Source organism: Chinchilla lanigera, unplaced genomic scaffold (genome assembly GCF_000276665.1).
Source record: "Chinchilla lanigera isolate Chin_1 unplaced genomic scaffold, ChiLan1.0 scaffold00154, whole genome shotgun sequence".
NCBI classification, from domain to species: Eukaryota; Metazoa; Chordata; class Mammalia; order Rodentia; family Chinchillidae; genus Chinchilla; species Chinchilla lanigera.
Window position 1 is genome coordinate 2,029,591 of NW_004955555.1, and position 17,541 is coordinate 2,047,131.

At 52.8% G+C, this 17,541-nt stretch overlaps 1 protein-coding gene across 1 annotated transcript in view; it reads left to right on the top strand.

Annotated features, from left to right (window-relative positions):
- Positions 1–17,541, top strand: part of Clptm1 (cleft lip and palate associated transmembrane protein 1) — a 26,731-nt gene continuing 9,190 nt past the window's right edge. The window contains exons 1-5 of the mRNA XM_005412483.2: positions 1–111; positions 6,135–6,247; positions 13,006–13,129; positions 13,891–14,049; positions 16,218–16,335. Coding sequence (XP_005412540.1) covers positions 40–111; positions 6,135–6,247; positions 13,006–13,129; positions 13,891–14,049; positions 16,218–16,335 — 586 coding nt within the window. The 5' untranslated portion in view covers positions 1–39. The remainder of the gene's footprint in view (positions 112–6,134; positions 6,248–13,005; positions 13,130–13,890; positions 14,050–16,217; positions 16,336–17,541) is intronic.

Below are 17,541 nucleotides of genomic sequence, written 5' to 3' on the forward strand. Positions count from 1 at the left end.
GCGGGGCTGGCGGCGGAGGCGGGGACCCGGAGCGGGAAGATGGCGGCGGCGCAGGAGGTGGACGGGACCGGCAGCGCCGTGGTGGCGGCCGGGGGAGGCAGCTCCGGTCAGGTACAGAGGCCGAGAGAGGCCCGAGGGGGCTCTTCCCCAGGTGGGGGGCCTCCCACGGAGCGTGTCTTGTCCGGCTTCGCGGACTCCGGTGCACTGGGGTCTCCTTGCCCAGAGGGACCTTGAATATCGGGCCCAGACGAGGCTGGGCCGCCCGGGAGCCCGGGCCGTCCGGTGGCGGGAACCGTCCCTGTTGCGCGTCCGGTCCCCTGCACGCTCGTGCCGCGCGGGCACCAGGCTCGGTGCTCGAGCCAGGGAGACAGTGGCGTGGAGGGGCGCAGACTTGTACGCGGTCGTGCCGGGGTCTTGACTCTGTGATTCCAGGCTCCAGCACCACGCTTGGAGTGATCCGGCGTTCAGGTTCTCACTCGCAAAGCCTGAGATGTGGGCGCTGGTTAACTGCGAGCTTCCTAGCTCGGGGGAGATCAGGTAATCAATCGTCTTGGGTGAGGGCACGGGCTGTGGAAGCCGACGGACCCATTTTACAGGCAGGGATCCCAGTAACGGTGAAAGTAAGTAAGTTGCTTGCAGAAGGTCACCCAGGATAAGTTTGGCACCCATTCCGTGTAGGAGCGGACTCGGGCTGGTCCGGACGGGGATGGGTAATGAATGCTTTTAGCATAAACTGGTTTTTGAAGGGAACTGAGCCTGATGGAGGTAACTTTTGACCCGTTGCTACCTAAACTGAACTGAGACCGCAGAACACACCAATTCAGGCAGGCACCGTTCAGGCATCTGGGGAATCCATGGAGTGACAGCAAGGTGCTGTCGACCCACCCACTAGGATGTCACTTATGTGGGAGGCAGCTCAGGGGAGAAGACTGCAGGTTGGGAGCGGAGAATGAAGCTGACTCTCTGTGACCTTGGCCAAGTTCCTTTCCCTCTTTGGACCTTCGTTTCTCCAGCGGTTAGTGAGTTGGACAGGAAGACCAGCCCTGTCTGGTGGGACACAAAGCTGGCCCCAGCCATGTCTCTGATGCCAGGGGAGTGGGAGAGGAGACTGGCGTGTAAACGATTATAATCTTGATGAGTAGGTTGGTGACAGAAGTCTGGGTCAGGCACTGGGGGAATCCAAAGAAGGGACAGATAGTATCTGGGAAAGACACCAGGGGACATTTGGGTGATGGAGCCTAACACACCTGGACTGAGTCTTTTCAGCATTTCCAGCTGGGACTTGGCCCCAGGTGCGGCAGCTCAGGAAGTGATGGTTGCCGGTGTGCTGGAATGAGGATGAGGGCCCCGCCTTCAGAGGCTTCCTAGTCTTTTAGAGAGGGAGGTCTTTTCTCCTCTAAGTTCCTGTTATTAGCTCAAGAGACCAGGGTTCAAGTTGCTTTTATTACCCTGAGCGTCCAGACACATCCAGGCCCGCCTCTGCCTTTTGGTAGAGGGCTGTTTATATGTAGCCCCAGCTGGCCTCAAATTCATATTCCTGCCTCAGCCTTCTGAGCGCTGGGCCTGGGCCATTCGTTATCCTTACTCTGAAGTCTTTCAATGCTCGTCCTTTTGTGCTCAGGTTAGAGTACATTTATTTATTTATTTATTTATTTATTTATCTATCTATCTATCTATCTATCTCTCTATCTATCTTGGCAGATCCAGGCCTCACACAATCTCTCTTCTTCAGACTAGACTAGTATTTCTCCCTCTTTCTGTTTTTTTGAGGCAAGATCTCACTGTGTAGGTCAAGCTGATCTTGAATTCACTATGTAGCCCAGGCTGGCCTCAGTCTCATGGCAGTCCTCCTGCCTCAGCCTCCCGCGCGCTGGGGTTATAGGCGTGCACCACCATGCCTGGTTTAGACCAGGATTCGTCAAGGCCAGCGCTATTGGCATTTTTGGGTTGGACAGTTCTCCATTGTGGGGGCTGCCCCTTGTGCTGTAGGATGCTTAGCAGCAGCCACAGCCTCTCTGCTCAAGATGTCAGAAGCATACATCTTCCCGCTTGGCTATGACAACCAAAAATGTCTCTAGATATTGCCAAATGCCCTGGAGACAGAATCACCCCTGCGTGAGCACCCCAGACTGGAGGAGGGTCAGCCGTGTTGACCTCTCATTCTGAGGGGCATCTCACATCCCTTCCTCAGCCCTTCAGACTCTCTACCTGGCTTCTCTTTACAGGTCTTGCGGATCTCAGTCTCCTCCCCAAGAAAGCCTTTCCTGATCCTCTCAGACTGGGTCCGTAGCCCAGGCTTCCCGGAGCCCTGGGTTTCTTGCACTGGACCAGGAGCCCCAGGAGGGCAGCATCAGGAGTGTTCCTAGCCCTGCTCAGTTTAGTGCTGGGCTCAGAGGAGGAGCTCAGAGTTTGTGGAGTGAATGAGGTGGATTCTCTGCTTCTTGCAGTGGAGCCAGGCAGTCCATAGGCTGGGCTGCAGGCTGGCTTTGCCGGCCCTATGCAGTCCTGTGGCCCCAGCCGCTTCCTCGGCCCCTGGAGGCCATTGCTGGGGGGTCTTGTGTAAGATGGACCAGACAGGTCAAAGCGGGAGCTGTGTCTTTCCACCACTGTGGCCATAACTCCCGCCATCATTCACTAGCCTGGGCCCTGGCACAACAGGCAACCCTTGCCAGGTCCCATGCCACAGCCAGCCCACTCTTAACGGGGAGCCCAGACAGCCCCAGCTCCACCATTTCTGCCTTGGTGGACTGAGTCGGTACTTCATGGTGGAGGCCCTGCCTTTTTCTTTTTTTTCCCCCTGGTACTGGGAACTGAACTCACAACCTTGCACTTGCCAGGCAGGCACTGTGCCGCTGAGCTAAATCCCCAGCCCCAGGCCCTGCCTTCTTGGAACTCAAGTTCCATTTGAGCACTGGGGTAGGGGGAGACATGGACAGGGACACACAATGCAAGATAAAGAAGAAAAATGTTCAGCACCTCAGATGGCAGTAAGTGTCCTGGACAGAGATAGAGCTGGGGTGGGGGTAGGAAGTGAGGGGAGGGTCAGGAGAGGGGCTGCAGTTTAAATAGGGTGGTCTGGGAAGACTTCTTGGAAGAAGCGAATTTGACCAAAGACCTGAAGGAGGAAAGGAGGGAGTCATAAAGGTAGGTGAGGGAAAAACCTTTCAGGTGATAGGAGAAGCCAGTGCAAAGGCCCTGAGGTGGAAGGTGCCAGGATTGGTAAGGAAATGAGCTGGAGGGGACAGGGAGGAGAACTTGGCCTTTACTCTGCAAGTCAGGGGAGCTGCTACAGGTGACTCTTTTTTTTTTTTTTCTTCTCCCCCCAAGTGACTCTGGATGGAGGTGACTTAGATACTGTCACATTTGTTTGTGGCCCTTATGAAGTGCAGTGGCTTTTGTTCATTTGTGGTTCAGTGGACCCAGGATTGTAGTTCAGTTTGAGATGACAGCTGTTCCTCACTGTCCGTGGGGGACTGGTCCCATGACTTGCCTTCCATAGCAGATCTTGGATGCTTGAGTCTTTTTTTTTTTGAAACAGGGTCTCACTATGCAGTTCAGGCTGGCCTGGAGCTCACTTTGTAGCCCAGGCTGGCCTTGAACTCGAAACAATCCTCCTACCTCAGCCTCTGGAGTGCTGGGACTATAGGCGTGCGCCACCACTCAGGCGTGGTGCTCGAGTCTTTTAGGCAAAACAGCGTAGTGCCAGATGGGAAAGTGCAGGGCTGTGATCACAGCATGGAGTGGAGGGGGGGTGGAGGTGGAGGTGCTGAGGCAGGAGAATCTCGGGGCCAGCCTGATCTACATAGTGAGACCCTGTCTCAAAAAAAAAGAAAAAAAAAAAAGCCAAAGGTGTCGTATTTGCGTCTGAGCTGCACAGAAGCCATCTCTGGATGACTCTGACCTCGAGTGGTGTAAATGCTATTTCGGGTTGTTTAGGGGATGGTGATAAGAAAACGTCTGCATGTGTGCAATGCAGACACAGTTGTCTCTTTCTCTGAATCTATTCCATCCACAGTGGCTTGAATCCTTGGACGCAGAATCCGAAGATACAGGGATGATGGTACTTCCATCACCTCAGAAAGTTCACATGTTCCTTTTGTTTTTGTTTTTGTTTTTTTTAAGACAAAGTCTCACTGTATAGCTCAGGCTGATCTTGAACTCACTTTGTAGCCCAGACTGGCATGGAACTTGTGGCGATCCTCTTGCCTCAGCCTCCACAGTGCTAGGATTACAGGCTTGGGCCACCATAGCCAGCCTTGCACTGATTTTGTAACCCAGGCTGACATGGAACTTGCAGCAATCCTCCTGCCTTGGCCTCCCCAAGTGCTGGGATTACTGACGTGTTCCACCATGCTTGGTGTGCTTGTTGCTTTTTTGTTGCTGAGCCGTGTTCCATAGCCACATCACAGTTTGTTCATGCATTCAATGATTGAAGAGCCTTGGATTGTTTGTAGTTTGGGGCTGTTACAAATAATACCACCGTGAAAGTTTGTGTACGAGCTTGTGTGCAGACATATGTCTTCCTGTGTCTTGGATTGCTGCCCAGACTGGGTTTGCTGGTTTGTATGATAGGTGCAGGTTTAGCTGGGTAAATAACTGCTGTGGTGGTTTCCAAAGCAGCTGCATCATTTTGCATTTCTGTTTTCCCCTCAGTGTATACTGGAGATTGAATGTAAAGCCTTTGCCCTGAGGAATATCCCCACCCCCTCCACCCCCTCTTACATTTTTTATTTTGAGACAGAATCTTTCTAAGTCACAGAGTTGCCCAGGCTGGGCTTGAACTTGTGATCCTCCTGCCTCAGCCTTCCAGAGTGCGGGATTCGAGGCTTGCTTCACCATGCTGGGTGCTGCCAGTGCTTTTGATTATCTGTCTTTGATTGTGGCCATCCTGGGGGTGCTGAAGCCCTCTTGTTGTGGTTTTAGTCTGCTTGTGGGATGTTCGCAGCCAGGTTATCCATTGCTGTGGGTTAGAGCGAGACCTGGGAGGCAGCCAGTGTGTATTCAAGTCCTGGCCGCCCCCCAGCTCTGTTCCTGACTCTGAGTCAGCTCAGAGGCTCTGCAGACCTGAGTGTGGTGCCCATGCTCCTGGAACCAGGCCAGGCCCGAGGGGCCCCTGTGCCCTGTGGCCTCACTCACCTGCACGCCCTTCCCTGCTCATTTCCCTTTAGGACACCCTTCCTGGGGCTGCCAGGCTGAAGGTCCCACCCAAATGTCAAAGGCAGCTTCTCAGGGAGCTTCCCTGACACCTGATCCATAGTGGGTGTCTGCTGCCTATCACTTGCGCGGGGTGTTTTTGCACAGCACTTTTTCCCTTTGCTTTTCTGTTTGCTTTTTGTTGTTTTCTGAGACAGGGTCTTGCCGTGTTGTCTAGGCTCCTGATCCTCCTGTCCTAAGAGCTGTGTGGCTCTCGATACTGAAGCCCACACTCCGGTTGTACTTTTCTGGGTCTCTTGGCTGCTGGACCAGCAGCCCCACATAGGCTCGTGCATGCCATAAGACCCTTCCTGTCCCGAGTGGCCACCTCCTTACCTGTAGTCCCGGGGAACAATGGTAGCTTCAGCCTGTGTTGCCTATTGGACCTGCGCCCTCCTACCTGCCATGTCGTAGCCAGCAGCCTGTGACACCGCCACTGGGCTCCTAAACCCCAGCCCTGCCTGCTCTGGATTGTGACTCTGTTTTGTGTGGGTTTTTTTGTCTTTTTGAGACATGGTCTCTCTATGCAGTTCAGGCTGGCCTTGAGCTCACTTTGTAGCCCAGGCTGGTCTTGAACTCACAGTGATCCTCCTGCCTCAGCCTCCCGAGTTCTGGGATTATAGGTGTGCACCACCATGCCTGGCTGGTCGTGCCTCTGGAGACAAGTCTGACTTCCCACAGGTTGCAGAGCAGAGGGCAGCATGGGGCTCTGTGGGTCACCACTGTGTCCCCAGAACCAGCGAGCTGCTTGGGGGGTGTTTTCCTCCTGACAGGAGACCCGGCATTCTTTGCAGGTGCTTTTGTTGATTCTGTCTCTCTGTGTATCTCAGGCCTGTTGTGTGCTTGGCCTGTCTGTGCCATTGTGCACAGTGGTGCCAGAGAGAGTCCTGTGTCTCAGGCCCATTCTCCTGCCTCACCCTGGCCTCCTCTGTCCCCCACAGGTGACCAGCAACGGCAGTATCGGGAGGGACCCACCAGCAGAGACCCAGCCCCAGAACCCACCACCCCAGCCGGCACCCAATGCCTGGCAGGTCATCAAAGGTGTACTGTTCAGGTGAGTAGGCAGGCCTGGGTTTGTCCCCTGACAGGGCCCAAGCGAGGAAAGCAGGGAGGAACCGAAAATCCATCCAAGAGTAACCATCGCTGCTGTACCCGTATCAGAAACTGATGTCCTCCCAGTTCTGGAGACCACTCTCCTGGGCTTGTAGTTGGCCTCCACTGGGTCTTTCCTCTGGGTTTATCTGTGTCCTTGCTCATAATGACAGTAGCTACAGTGGATTAGGATCTCATTTAATCTTAATTGCTTCTTTATTTGATTGGGGGTTTTTTTGTTTTTTTTTTTGTGGTACCAAGAATTGAATTTAGGACCTTGCACTTGGCAGGCAGGTGCTGTGCCATTGAGCTGTATTCCCGGCCAGTTGCTTCTTTATTTGGAAAAAATTTTGTGGACTGAGGATTGAATTTAGAGCCTCTTGCATGCTAATCACATGCTCAGCCACTGAGCCACACCCTTAGTTTCTTAATAACCTGTTTATTAAAGACGGAATCTCCAAAGCAGTCACTGAGACCCTTATTCTTTGAGCATAGAGAAGTTAGGGGAGGGAGACCATTAACCCAGAACTTACACGTAACATAACATTGGCCCTTTATTTTATTTTATTTTATTTTATTTTTTTGTCTTTTTGAGACAGGGTCTCGCTATGCTGGTCTCGCTATGTAATTCAGGCTTGTTTGAACTCACTTTGTAGCCCAGGCTGGTCTCAAACTCACAACGATCCTCCTGCCTCAGCCTCCCGAGTGCTGGGACTACAGACGTGCACCACAACGCCCGGCAACATTGGCCCTTTAAAGTTCTTCTTTTTTTTTTTTAATCTTATGGGGAATTAAACCCAGGGCCATCCCTTTTTTGTTTTTATTTTGAGACAGTATCTTACTGAATTTCCTAGGCTGGGTTTAAGTTTGCCATCCTTCTGTCTCAGCCTCCCCAGTACTGGGATTACAGGTGTGTTCCACCATGCCTGGCTGTTGGTTTTTGCGACAGGGTCTTGGTGTGTAGTTCACACTGGCTTTGCACTCATGATCCTCTTGATCATGTGATCCTCTTGGCGTGATCCTCTTGCCTTAGCAAGAGCTAATGTTTCCTTTTTCTAGTTCTGTTTTGTTTTTGTGGACCTAGGGATGGAACTCAGGGCCTTGCGTGTGCTAGACGAGTGCTCTAGCGCCAAGCTGCATCCTAGTCCTGCAGTGTTTCCAGACTGGTTGATTGAATCCCCGGATGTGAAGCCTGTGGCTATGAGGGCGGATGTAATAGGAAGGCAGACTGTCCTATCCTCATCTACCTGGATGAGCACAGTGCCTTAGTACCTGGTCCTAAGGGGATTATGTAAGGGTGCTCAGAGACAGGGCTGTTCATAGAGAGGACAGTGGGGGCCCACCTGCTTGTCCACAACAGAGGATCACCTCTCAACACGGGGAGTGGCCTGAGGTAGCAGTGAGGGCACAGCTGCTCTGCATCTCAGCCCACCTCTGCTGTGTCAGGTGAACACGGTTCTCCTGCCTCAGCTGCTTCCACACAGATGGGACGTTAGCTCAGGAGTCATCAGAACAATTCCATGAGAATCTGTCCGTGTGTGTGACCTGCACAGTCTCAGTCCAAGTTGGCCACAGTTGCTTTTATAGATTGATTTTGTTGTTCAGTTCATCCCAGCACTTGGGAGGCTGAGGCAGGAGGATCATTGTGAGTTTGAGGCCAGCCTGGGCTACAAAGTACGCTCAAGGCCAGCCTGAACTGCATAGTGAAGTCCTGTCTCAAAAAGAGAAAAAAAAAGTCTGAAAACATAAATAGCTAAAAAGTGGCCCATGACATCTGCTGAAGTCAATGAGAGGCTTTATGGGAAAGACACCTCCCGGCTGTGTTCAGCCCTAAAGATGGGTGTTGTTTCTGTCTGTGTGTCCCAACTTCTAGCCACTGAGCCCTGAACCTCTTCCCTTCCCCTTGGCCACATAATGATTTAGGCCTCTGGTTTATGTTACGTTTCATGCTTTGAGTGGCTCTGCATAAAGATCAGTTTTGGCCTTCCCTGCATTTTATGTCAGCAACAGCCTGTTTCATGCTGTCCTGTATCATGAGTTTTTTCATTAAGCTATATCTGGGAAATCTTTCTGCATCGGTACATGAGGCACTTCCTTCAGAGAGAGTTTTAATACAGCCTCAGTGGAGGCTCATTTCCTTCTTTAGAACTAGCCGGTGGCGGACATCAGTTCAGGTGGGTGCTCACAGACCGTCTTGTCTGCAGTCTTCTGTTTTTTTTGTTTTTGTTTTCTGAGACAGGATCTTGCTATGTAGCCCAGGGTGGCCTTGAACTTGCTGCGATCCTTCTGCCTTAGCTTCTTGAGTTCTGGGATTGTAGGCATTGCACCATCAAGCCTGGTTTGAAGTCTTACTTATTTTCCTTTTTTAAGACTGGTTCTGAACTGCCCAGGCTGGCCTTCAACTATGTAGATCCTCTTGCCTCAGACTCCTGAGTACTGGTACTGCAGGAGTGCACCATGGCTTGACTGACTGTCCATTTGCCAGCCCGCCCTCCCTTCTTCCATCCATCCTCCCATCTCTCTCCTTTCCCTTCTTTTTTTCTTTTCTTTTCTTTGTTTCTTTCTTCTGTCTTTCTGTCCTTCTTTTGACTGAATCCAGGGCCTTAGGCATGCTTGGTAAGCACTGTACTACTGAGACACATTCTCAGCCCCACCGGAGTTGTTTGCTTAGATTCAGGTTTATTTTCAGGGACCCATGAAATCTGCAAAGCTTCAAGCAGATTGTGTGACAGTGGTTTCTGTGGGTAGGGGTGGCATCCAAGGGTTTGAGCAGGTCCTCAGACTATGTAGTGGACCCTGGAGTGGAAGCGGGGCAGCAGCTGGGTGTAGAGAGGAGCAGGGCAGGAGGGAGAGTTCTTTCATTTTTTGGAGCTTATGAATGAGTGGGGGGGATTACATCAATTTTATTGCTTACTTGGGTAGACTGAAAATGTAAGGAAGGTCCCATCCCTTGCAGGCCCCGGGGGCATGGGAGGCCCATGAGCCCTCCAACAAGGCGCGTGAAACTGGGTTCGTGGGACACCACGTGTTCTCCTGAGGCAGGAGGCCAGGAGGGCTGGTCTCTGCCTTGTTTTACAAGGGACCCGGCCCCCACAGGCCACCCCATCAGCAGGGCAGAGCTCCAGCCCTTGCTCTCCCTTGCTCCCTAGAAGCACAGCCTAAAATGGGAGCGTCTCGTGGAGGCAGCAGGGTCCCCAGAGAGCCCTGGTCCCAGACCTTCGCCAGCACACGCTACAGGGATTCCTAGGAGGCAGCAGATGGCTCAGCTGGGCTGTGGCCCCTGAGACCCCAGACCCCAGAGCTCCATGGTTCCTGCAGGCAGAGGCAAGTCCCCACGCCTGATCCTGCCCCGATTGGGACTGGGGCCCAGCTGGGTGGCACCCTGCACGCCAGCATCCACCCACAGTACTTTTCCACGCCAGGGTGCTTGCTTTTGTCCTTGCAGTGCTGGAGCTTGAACCCAGGGCCTCACATGCACTAGGCAAGTGCTCTGCCACCAAGCTACACCCTCCAGGTCCCAGAGTTTTTTATGTTTCTCTATGATAAAAATAGCAATAATAACTAATATTTCTGAAGCACAGGCTGGTACATTCCAAGCCATTCTGCTGTTACTGTGTGTGCGCGCACGCGTATATGTGCAGAAAACTTTGAGTGTTTATAAATGATCCTGTGAGGACAGATACTGTTATTACCCTGTTTCAAACTCTGAGCAAACAAAAGTCTAGAAAGATCAAAAGTCTCCCCTAAGGCCACAGGTTCATTGTTGAGTACCTCATCCAAAATGGGGCCATAAGTGTTTACACTTCGGTATTTTTGGGGGTTTTAGAATAATTGCATAGCCAGGCATGGTGGCCCACGCCTGTAATCCCAGCACTCGGGAGGCTGAGACAGGAGGGTGGTTGTGAGTTCGAGGCCAGCCTGGGCTACAAAGTGAACTGAAGGCTAGCCTGAACTGCATAGCAAGACCCTGTCTCAAAAAGACCAAAAAAAAAAAAAAGAATAGCTATATATATGTAATAGATCTTGAGAGTGAGACCTGGGCTAAACACATCCATTTATGTTTATATCTACTTTATACACCTTATGATAAAATTTTGGGGGGTTGTGTTCTAGACAAGAGCTCACTGTGTGGTATAGGCCAGCCTTGAACTTGAGATCTTCCTGCCTCACCCTCCCAAAGAGTGTTGAGATTGTGTGTGCTACCACTCCTGCCTCTGAAAATAATTGTGTGTTTCTTTTTTAATTGCTTTTTCTTTCAGTCCTGCCAGTGGTCAATCTTGGGGCCTTGTACATGCTAGGCAAGCGATTTCCCTCTGCTGCACCCACAGTCCCTGGGGAGTGCTGTCAGAGGGCCTGTGTTTTGACTGTGGCCGGTCATGTGAAGTCAGGTGTGGAATTTTCCACCTGCGGCTTCATGTCATTGCTCAGAAGTGTTTGGGTCTTGGAGCATTTCAGATTAGGGATGCTTAATCTGTATTTTGTAGCTTAGTGGCTGGGCTCTTAACCTCTTACGTTACTTTTTATTTGTGACTGTATAGCTGCGTTCATCCGGGATATCTACAGGAGTACCACAGAAGTTTATTTCTCATGTGCCAATCTGTTTTTTTTTTTGTCTTTTCTTCCTGTACCAGGAATCGAACTCATGACCTTGCGCTTGCCCAGCAGGTGCTTTGCCGCTGAGCTAAATCCCCAGCCCCCATGTGCCAATCTGAATGCAGGATTCTGGTGACCCAGACTCCTTCCTGCTTTCTCTTCCAGCCTTGCTTGATTTTGCACCCCTGATCCTCATGGCCTGAGATGGCTGCAGAGATGCAGTTATCACATCCATGTTCCAGGGAGAGGAACAGGAGAAAAAAAATCAAGAGACAGGCCTTTTTTTGTCCGTACAGTTCCTAGACACCCACATAACACATTGGTTTCACATTTTATTTTATTTTTATTTATTTTGTTTTTTGGTTTAACACATTTTATTTTTCTCTTCTGGTACCAGGAATCAAACTCATGATCTTGTGCTTGCCAGGCAGGCGTTTTGCCACTGAGCTAAATCCCTAGCCCCTTTGGTTTCACATTTTATTGGCTAGAAGTTCTCCATGTGCTCACACCTGTCTGTAATGGAGACTGGAATTGTAAAGTCTTACGCTGCATGGCCAAGATGCAGACTCCTAAAATTTAGGATTTGCTGAGCGTGAAAGGGAGATGGATATAGAGGAAACAACTAGCAATTTGGCACAGTTTCTGGGGCAGAGGGTATTAGTTTTTTTTGTTTTGTTTGCAGGGGGTGTTTTGTTCGTTAAACTTCAAATGAGAAAAGTGTAGGGGCTGGGGATTTAGCTCAGCAGCACAGAGCCTGCCTGGCAAACGCAACATCATGAGTTCTATTCCTGGTACCGGGGGGAAAAAAAAATGAGAAAAGTACAAAGAAGTGAGAAAAATGACCCAAAGATGACCTGCATATCTGGGGTGGTAGCACATCCCTGGAATCCCAGTGCAGAGGGAGGAGGAGACAGAGGGAAGAAGAGGCCAGTGAGTTCAAGTACAGCCTGGGTAACTTAGAGAGATCCTCGATCAGAATAAGATTTTATTTTTTCGTTTGTTTGTTTGTTTATTTATTTATTTATTATTTGAGACAGGGTCTCACTATGTCTTCAGACTGGCCTTGAACTCATTTTGTAGCCCAGGCTGGCCTTGAACCTGCAAAGATCCTCCTGCTTCAGCCTCCTGAGTTCTGGGATTATAGGTGTGCGCCACCATGCCCAGCAGAATAAGATTTTTTAAAAAGGGCTAGGGATGTAGCTCAGTGGTGGAGTGTCCATGATCCCCAGTATTATAAGAGGAAAAGGAAAGGAAAAACCCTCATTATTGTGTCGGTAGTGATCTTTTTCATAGTGATCAGTGCATGCTGGTTTGTGTTCTTTTGTGGCTTTTTGTCTTTTTGAGACAGTGTCTCACTTTGCAGTTCAGGCGGGGCTTGAGCTCACTTTGTAGCCCAGGCTGGTCTCAAACTCGCAACGATTCTCCTGCCCCAGCCTCAGCTGGGATTACAGGTGTGCACCACCATGCCCGGCTAGTGCATGCTGGTTTTATTACGCACAGGGTTTTTTGATTGTTACTGGTTTTGTGTTTGCACTGGGGACTGCACTCAGGCCCTTGCATATGCTGGACCAGTGCTCTCCACTGGCTGTGTGGCTGCCCCAGTATTAGTGAACTTAAGTGAGCCATGCTGTTCTTCCTGCTGGGAGAGTGGGTCTGAAAACAGGAGCCCGCTGTGACGGAAGGGAAGGACCAACGTACTTCCCACCTGCTTCTGCAATTTTCTGTTGATATAAAATTTGCAAAGGTTGCTCTTCCTAAAGTTTTATGCCTCTGAAACGCAGGATTCCAGATCCTTAGGCAGATTCCTTTTACTTGGGAACCCAGGGGACTGGGCATGAGCTTCTGAGCATCTAACCCCCTGTGGCTGTCAGGAGCTCCTGGAGGACTCGGCTGGGTGCCCTGCATGACCGGTGCAGTGCCAGGCCCCGCAGGCGCCCAGTGGCGTCTGGGCTGTCTCCTTGGAGAGGCATAGCTGGGGGCATCTGTCATTCCCCGCCCCAAGCGCCCTCCCAACCGTGCATCAGCAGCCGTAGGCTGGGCATCCATGAGGGAGCAGGAGCCCCAGCGGAGGAGAGCAGGCGCTGGGGCGGGAGAGGCCGAGCCTCACAGCTGCACCTCCCCCGGCAGGATCTTCATCATCTGGGCCATCAGCAGCTGGTTCCGCCGAGGGCCGGCCCCTCAGGACCAGACGGGCCCCGGAGGAGCCCCGCGCGTCGCCAGCCGCAACCTGTTCCCCAAAGACACTTTAATGGTAACCGCAGGGTGGGAGCTGTCTTGCAGGGCAGAGGAGGAGTGAGAAGTGACCCGGGTGGGTGGGAAAGAGCAGGTCCTCGGGCACTGTCAGCTCTGGGAATGTCACCGCGCACCTGCAGCCTGTGTGGCCCAAGTGATGGGTTGCGGAAGTTCCCTGGGTTTGGTGCTGGCTTGTTTGGGGGGCGCGGGGACGGCAGCAGTCTGACCAGGCTGTGTAAAGTCTGGCCACAGGCTCCTCGGTGCTCTGTGTGCTCGCTTTACAGGGCGCAGAAGGAGGGGGAGTGCAGGGGACTGGCTCCCCGCTTTCTGTTCTCCAAAGCTGTGTTTCACAGGACTGTCAGGAGGTGACCCCTGCTTAGCTGTTCATGGTCAGTGGCCTCAGGGCTCTGGACGGAGATGGGCTGAGAAAGGAGGAAGCTCCTGGAGCTGCTGCCCCTGCTGGGTGCTTCCCTCCGCACCTGCAGGGCCCCAGGCCTGTGGGACTCTCTCCAGGGAGGCCAGAAGCAGTAGCCAGAGGGGACCGCAGGGGAGCCCCTGAAGTCTGACCAGCAGGGTAGCCCGAACCCAGGTGCTCTTTGCTCACTAATGTCCCAGGCTTAGACCAGGATAGGTGCAGTGGCTGGGTGAGAGTGCATTCTATCTGCTGTCCCCTGCCCTGTGACAACCGTGCCTGTGAGTGTGTGACTGTCCCAGCTGCCCGCCGACCCTGCAATCTACTGCGGCTCTGCCCAGCAGCGCTGAGCCCGTCCCCTCCCCCAGAACCTGCATGTGTACATCTCGGAGCACGAGCACTTTACAGACTTCAACGCCACCTCAGCGCTCTTCTGGGAGCAGCACGACCTGGTGTACGGTGACTGGACCAGCGGTGAGAACTCTGATGGCTGCTACGAGCACTTCGCTGAGCTCGACATCCCGCAGGTGGGCCACGTGGCGCCCTGTCCTCTGCTTCCGGGCTCCGTGACTGCAAGCAGGGCCCCTTCGGTCTCTGGGTGGGATGGCCCAGGGTTCCCCACTGCCTCTGGGATGGTGGATCATGACTTTAGCCTTCCTTCCTTTCTTCCCTCCTTCCCTCCTTCTGCCTCTCTCTCTGTCTCTAGTTTTTTGAGGCAGGGTTTTACCATGTAGTTCAGCCTGGCCTTGAACTTATTATGGAGCCCAGGCTGGCCTTTTTTTTCTTGGGTGGGGGGTACTGGGACTCGAACTCAGGACCTTGCATTTGCCAGGCAGGTAATTATGCCACTGAACTGTGTCCCCAGCCCCTAGGCTGGCCTTAAATTCACTGCAGTGCTCCTGTCTCCGCCTTCCGAGTGCTAGGATTACAGGCATGTGCTGCCACACACAGCTACATTCTGACTTTAACCCGGGGAATAGCTAGTGATGGTCCAGAGGGCCTGGTCGTCACCAGTTTGGCAGGCAGTCATTTTTCTTTTTTTTCTTTTTCTTTTTCTTTTCTTTTTTTTTTTTTTTCTGTCTTTTTGAGACAGGGTCTCGCTGTGCAGTTCAGGCTGGACTTGAGCTCACTTTGTAGCCCAGGCTGGCCTCGAACCCGCAACGATCCTCCTGCCTCAGTCTCCTGAGTGCTGGGATTACAGGCGTGCACTACTGTGCCTGGCTGCTTTTTCAGAGTAACATAAACGTTGGTTGATTGAGTCCTTGCTCTTGGTGCAGGGCACCAAGCCAGACCAGCTCAAGGAGGAACATCTCTCTGCAGATAGATGAGGACAGATGAGGAAACTGAGGTACAGCGCAGCATGATGACTTTCCCAAGTTGCCCTGGGAGTGACTGAACGCAGGCTTTCTGGCTCTGGACTTTGGCAGCTGGAGCTCAGATCCTGCCTCCTCTGGGACGCACTCCCTGATGCATGGGCCTGGTTAGGTACCTTCTCTGGGTCCTTTCCATCCCAGCTTTGTCTGTCCTGTGAGCTCAGTCTGTGGAAAGGTCTTTCTCCTGTGAGACTGTGACATCTGTGAAGGTCAGGTGGCCACCTCAGTCATTTGTGCATTCTCAGGGGACCAGGTGCAGAGTCAGGGAATGCTGACAACCTTTCCTCGGGGCCTCCCAGGGCTGAGCCTGCCTTTCTCGCTCCCCACCCTCCGGGAGGACGGCGGCATCTCTGCCCTGTCTCTGTCTGCATGACTGGGAGGATGTGGACACAACTACTCTGAGGTGGGCAATAGCACCTGTTGAGATGGAGCCCAGGCCCCGCCCAAGGAAGGCTGGGGACTGGCCAGCCCATCAGGAGAGCTGCTCCCGAGGACTTCGATCTCACCTCCTTGAAGCTCCAGGTTGTGGCCAGGGTGCAGTGAACAGCAGGACGTGGTGTGGTTCATGAACCTAACCCCTGCTTGAAGGACAAAGCAGGCTCAAGTCTGATCTTTACCTTCTATCCAGTGTCCTTGGGCAGCTTGCCTCCCTGCCAGGCCTCAGTTTCCCCATCCGTCCCAGTGAGAGCAGTCCCCTCCCCGGGGGGGCAGGGGGATACTTAAGGTGGCAGCATGGGAAAGGCAGGGGTGGGAGCTGGGGTCCTGGGGCCTGCAGACTGGGTCCTGGCCTGCTTACCTGCCCCGTACCCTGTCACCCCGTTGTGTCAGTCCCATTGACTCCTCATCCGCAACATGGATGTGGCCCACGCACTGTGTGAGGCTGGTGTGGAGTGGCACTGAACTCGCTGGGGTAGGAAGGTGGTGTCTGTTGTCCTCGGAGCAGAGGGCATGTACGAGCTCATATGGGTCAGCCTCATCTTCCTATCTAGCGAGTGACAGTAGCGCTTGCCGTGTCCCATGGGCACCGTGCTGGGTGCTCTGGCACGGCCTCGGCACAATGCTCTGGTTAGCACATGGGGACTTTCACCGCACAGATGGGCCCGAGGCCAGAGGGAATCCTGAGCCCCCATAGCCAGCAGTCTCTGAGCAAGACCAGAATCCAAATGCAAGTCTACCAGACTCTAGCGCCGGGCTCTTCCCTGCTCACTGCACATTTCACTGCAGGCGCTCTGTACAGCCACAGGTTGGGGTGGTACCGATCCTCAGGCCCTGCCTGTCTTCCGCCATGGCTGCCTACCCACCTCTCCGTCTGTCCCTTGCAGAGCGTCCAGCAGAATGGTTCCATCTACATACATGTCTACTTCACCAAGAGTGGCTTCCACCCAGACCCCAGGCAGAAGGCCCTGTACCGCCGGCTCGCCACGGTGCACATGTCCCGCAGTAAGTCACTCCCTGGGCCAGGACCCATCTTTCCAGGGGGCCGGAATCCTGGGGTCCCTGGGCTGGAGTGGTGGACAGTGATTCCTGGCAGGCAGGAGCCCTCTCCCCTGGGGCACCTGGGTGTGTGGGACAGGCTCAGGCACCACTCACCCTCTGCACTCTGAAACACCCGGCCCCAGAGGAGTGGCTGGAAAGAGCAGGCGCACAGGGACTTCTGAGGGAGAGGCCCGGGGCGGCCGGTGCACAGCTCAGGGCCTGGCAGGCGTGACCCTCATGGTAAGCTCAGTGAGTGTTGGGTTGCATGAACAGGTCACACTCAGGACTGCTGTCTCCAACTGCGTTAGTGTCCATCAAGCCCATATGAGTGGGAGCTGCAGGGTCACAGGCCTTGTGGGAGTCTGTTTACATCCGTGTTTTGTGGGCTGTTGCTCAGCTCTGGGAGGCCTATGTGGCCGTGCGGTAGCCTTGGGTTCCTGGTTCCTGCACTCCTGTCTGAGCTGCGCCTTCCTTGGCATAATTCTAAACTCTCTTACTGTACAAACCTGTGTTAGGTCAGGAAGCCTGTCCCCACTCACCATCAGCCACGCTGTAGGTCCCTTGGCTATTCTGCCGCGCGCTCATTAACATGTTGTCCCGCTGTTTCTTAGGAGACGGGGTCTTGTTAGGTAGTCGACGCTGACCTCAAATTCTTGTCGATCCTCCTGCGTCAGCCTCCTGAGTGCTAGGATTACAGATATGTGCTACCACTCCTAGCTGGGCTTTGGGTTTTGGATTTTACTTACTGACTTTCTACCCTGGAAGAGGAAATCCCAGTAGAGGAATACAATTTTAATTAGTTTGATACTCAGTGTTTAAGTGCTGTGTGTATGTGTATGTGTGTGTGACACACACGGTGTTGGGTATGAGACCTGGCACCTTGTTCTCTCCCACTGAGTTATACTTTCCGCCCTTTGAGAAGGTGACCAGAAGCACACAGTGAATATGGTTATTTGGTTGTATTTTATTTCTTTTTCTGCCTAACTCTTTGTTTTCTGGGGCTTAATAAATGTCTTTTCACTTGTCTGGATCCTTGTGACGTGTCCTTTTTTTCCTTCTTGTTGGTCCTGGGGTTGAACCGAGGACCTTTGTACTGAGCTAGATTTTTTTCTTTTATTTCGAAACAGGGTCTCGGTAGATTGCCCAGGCTGGGCTCAAATTTGCAGTCCT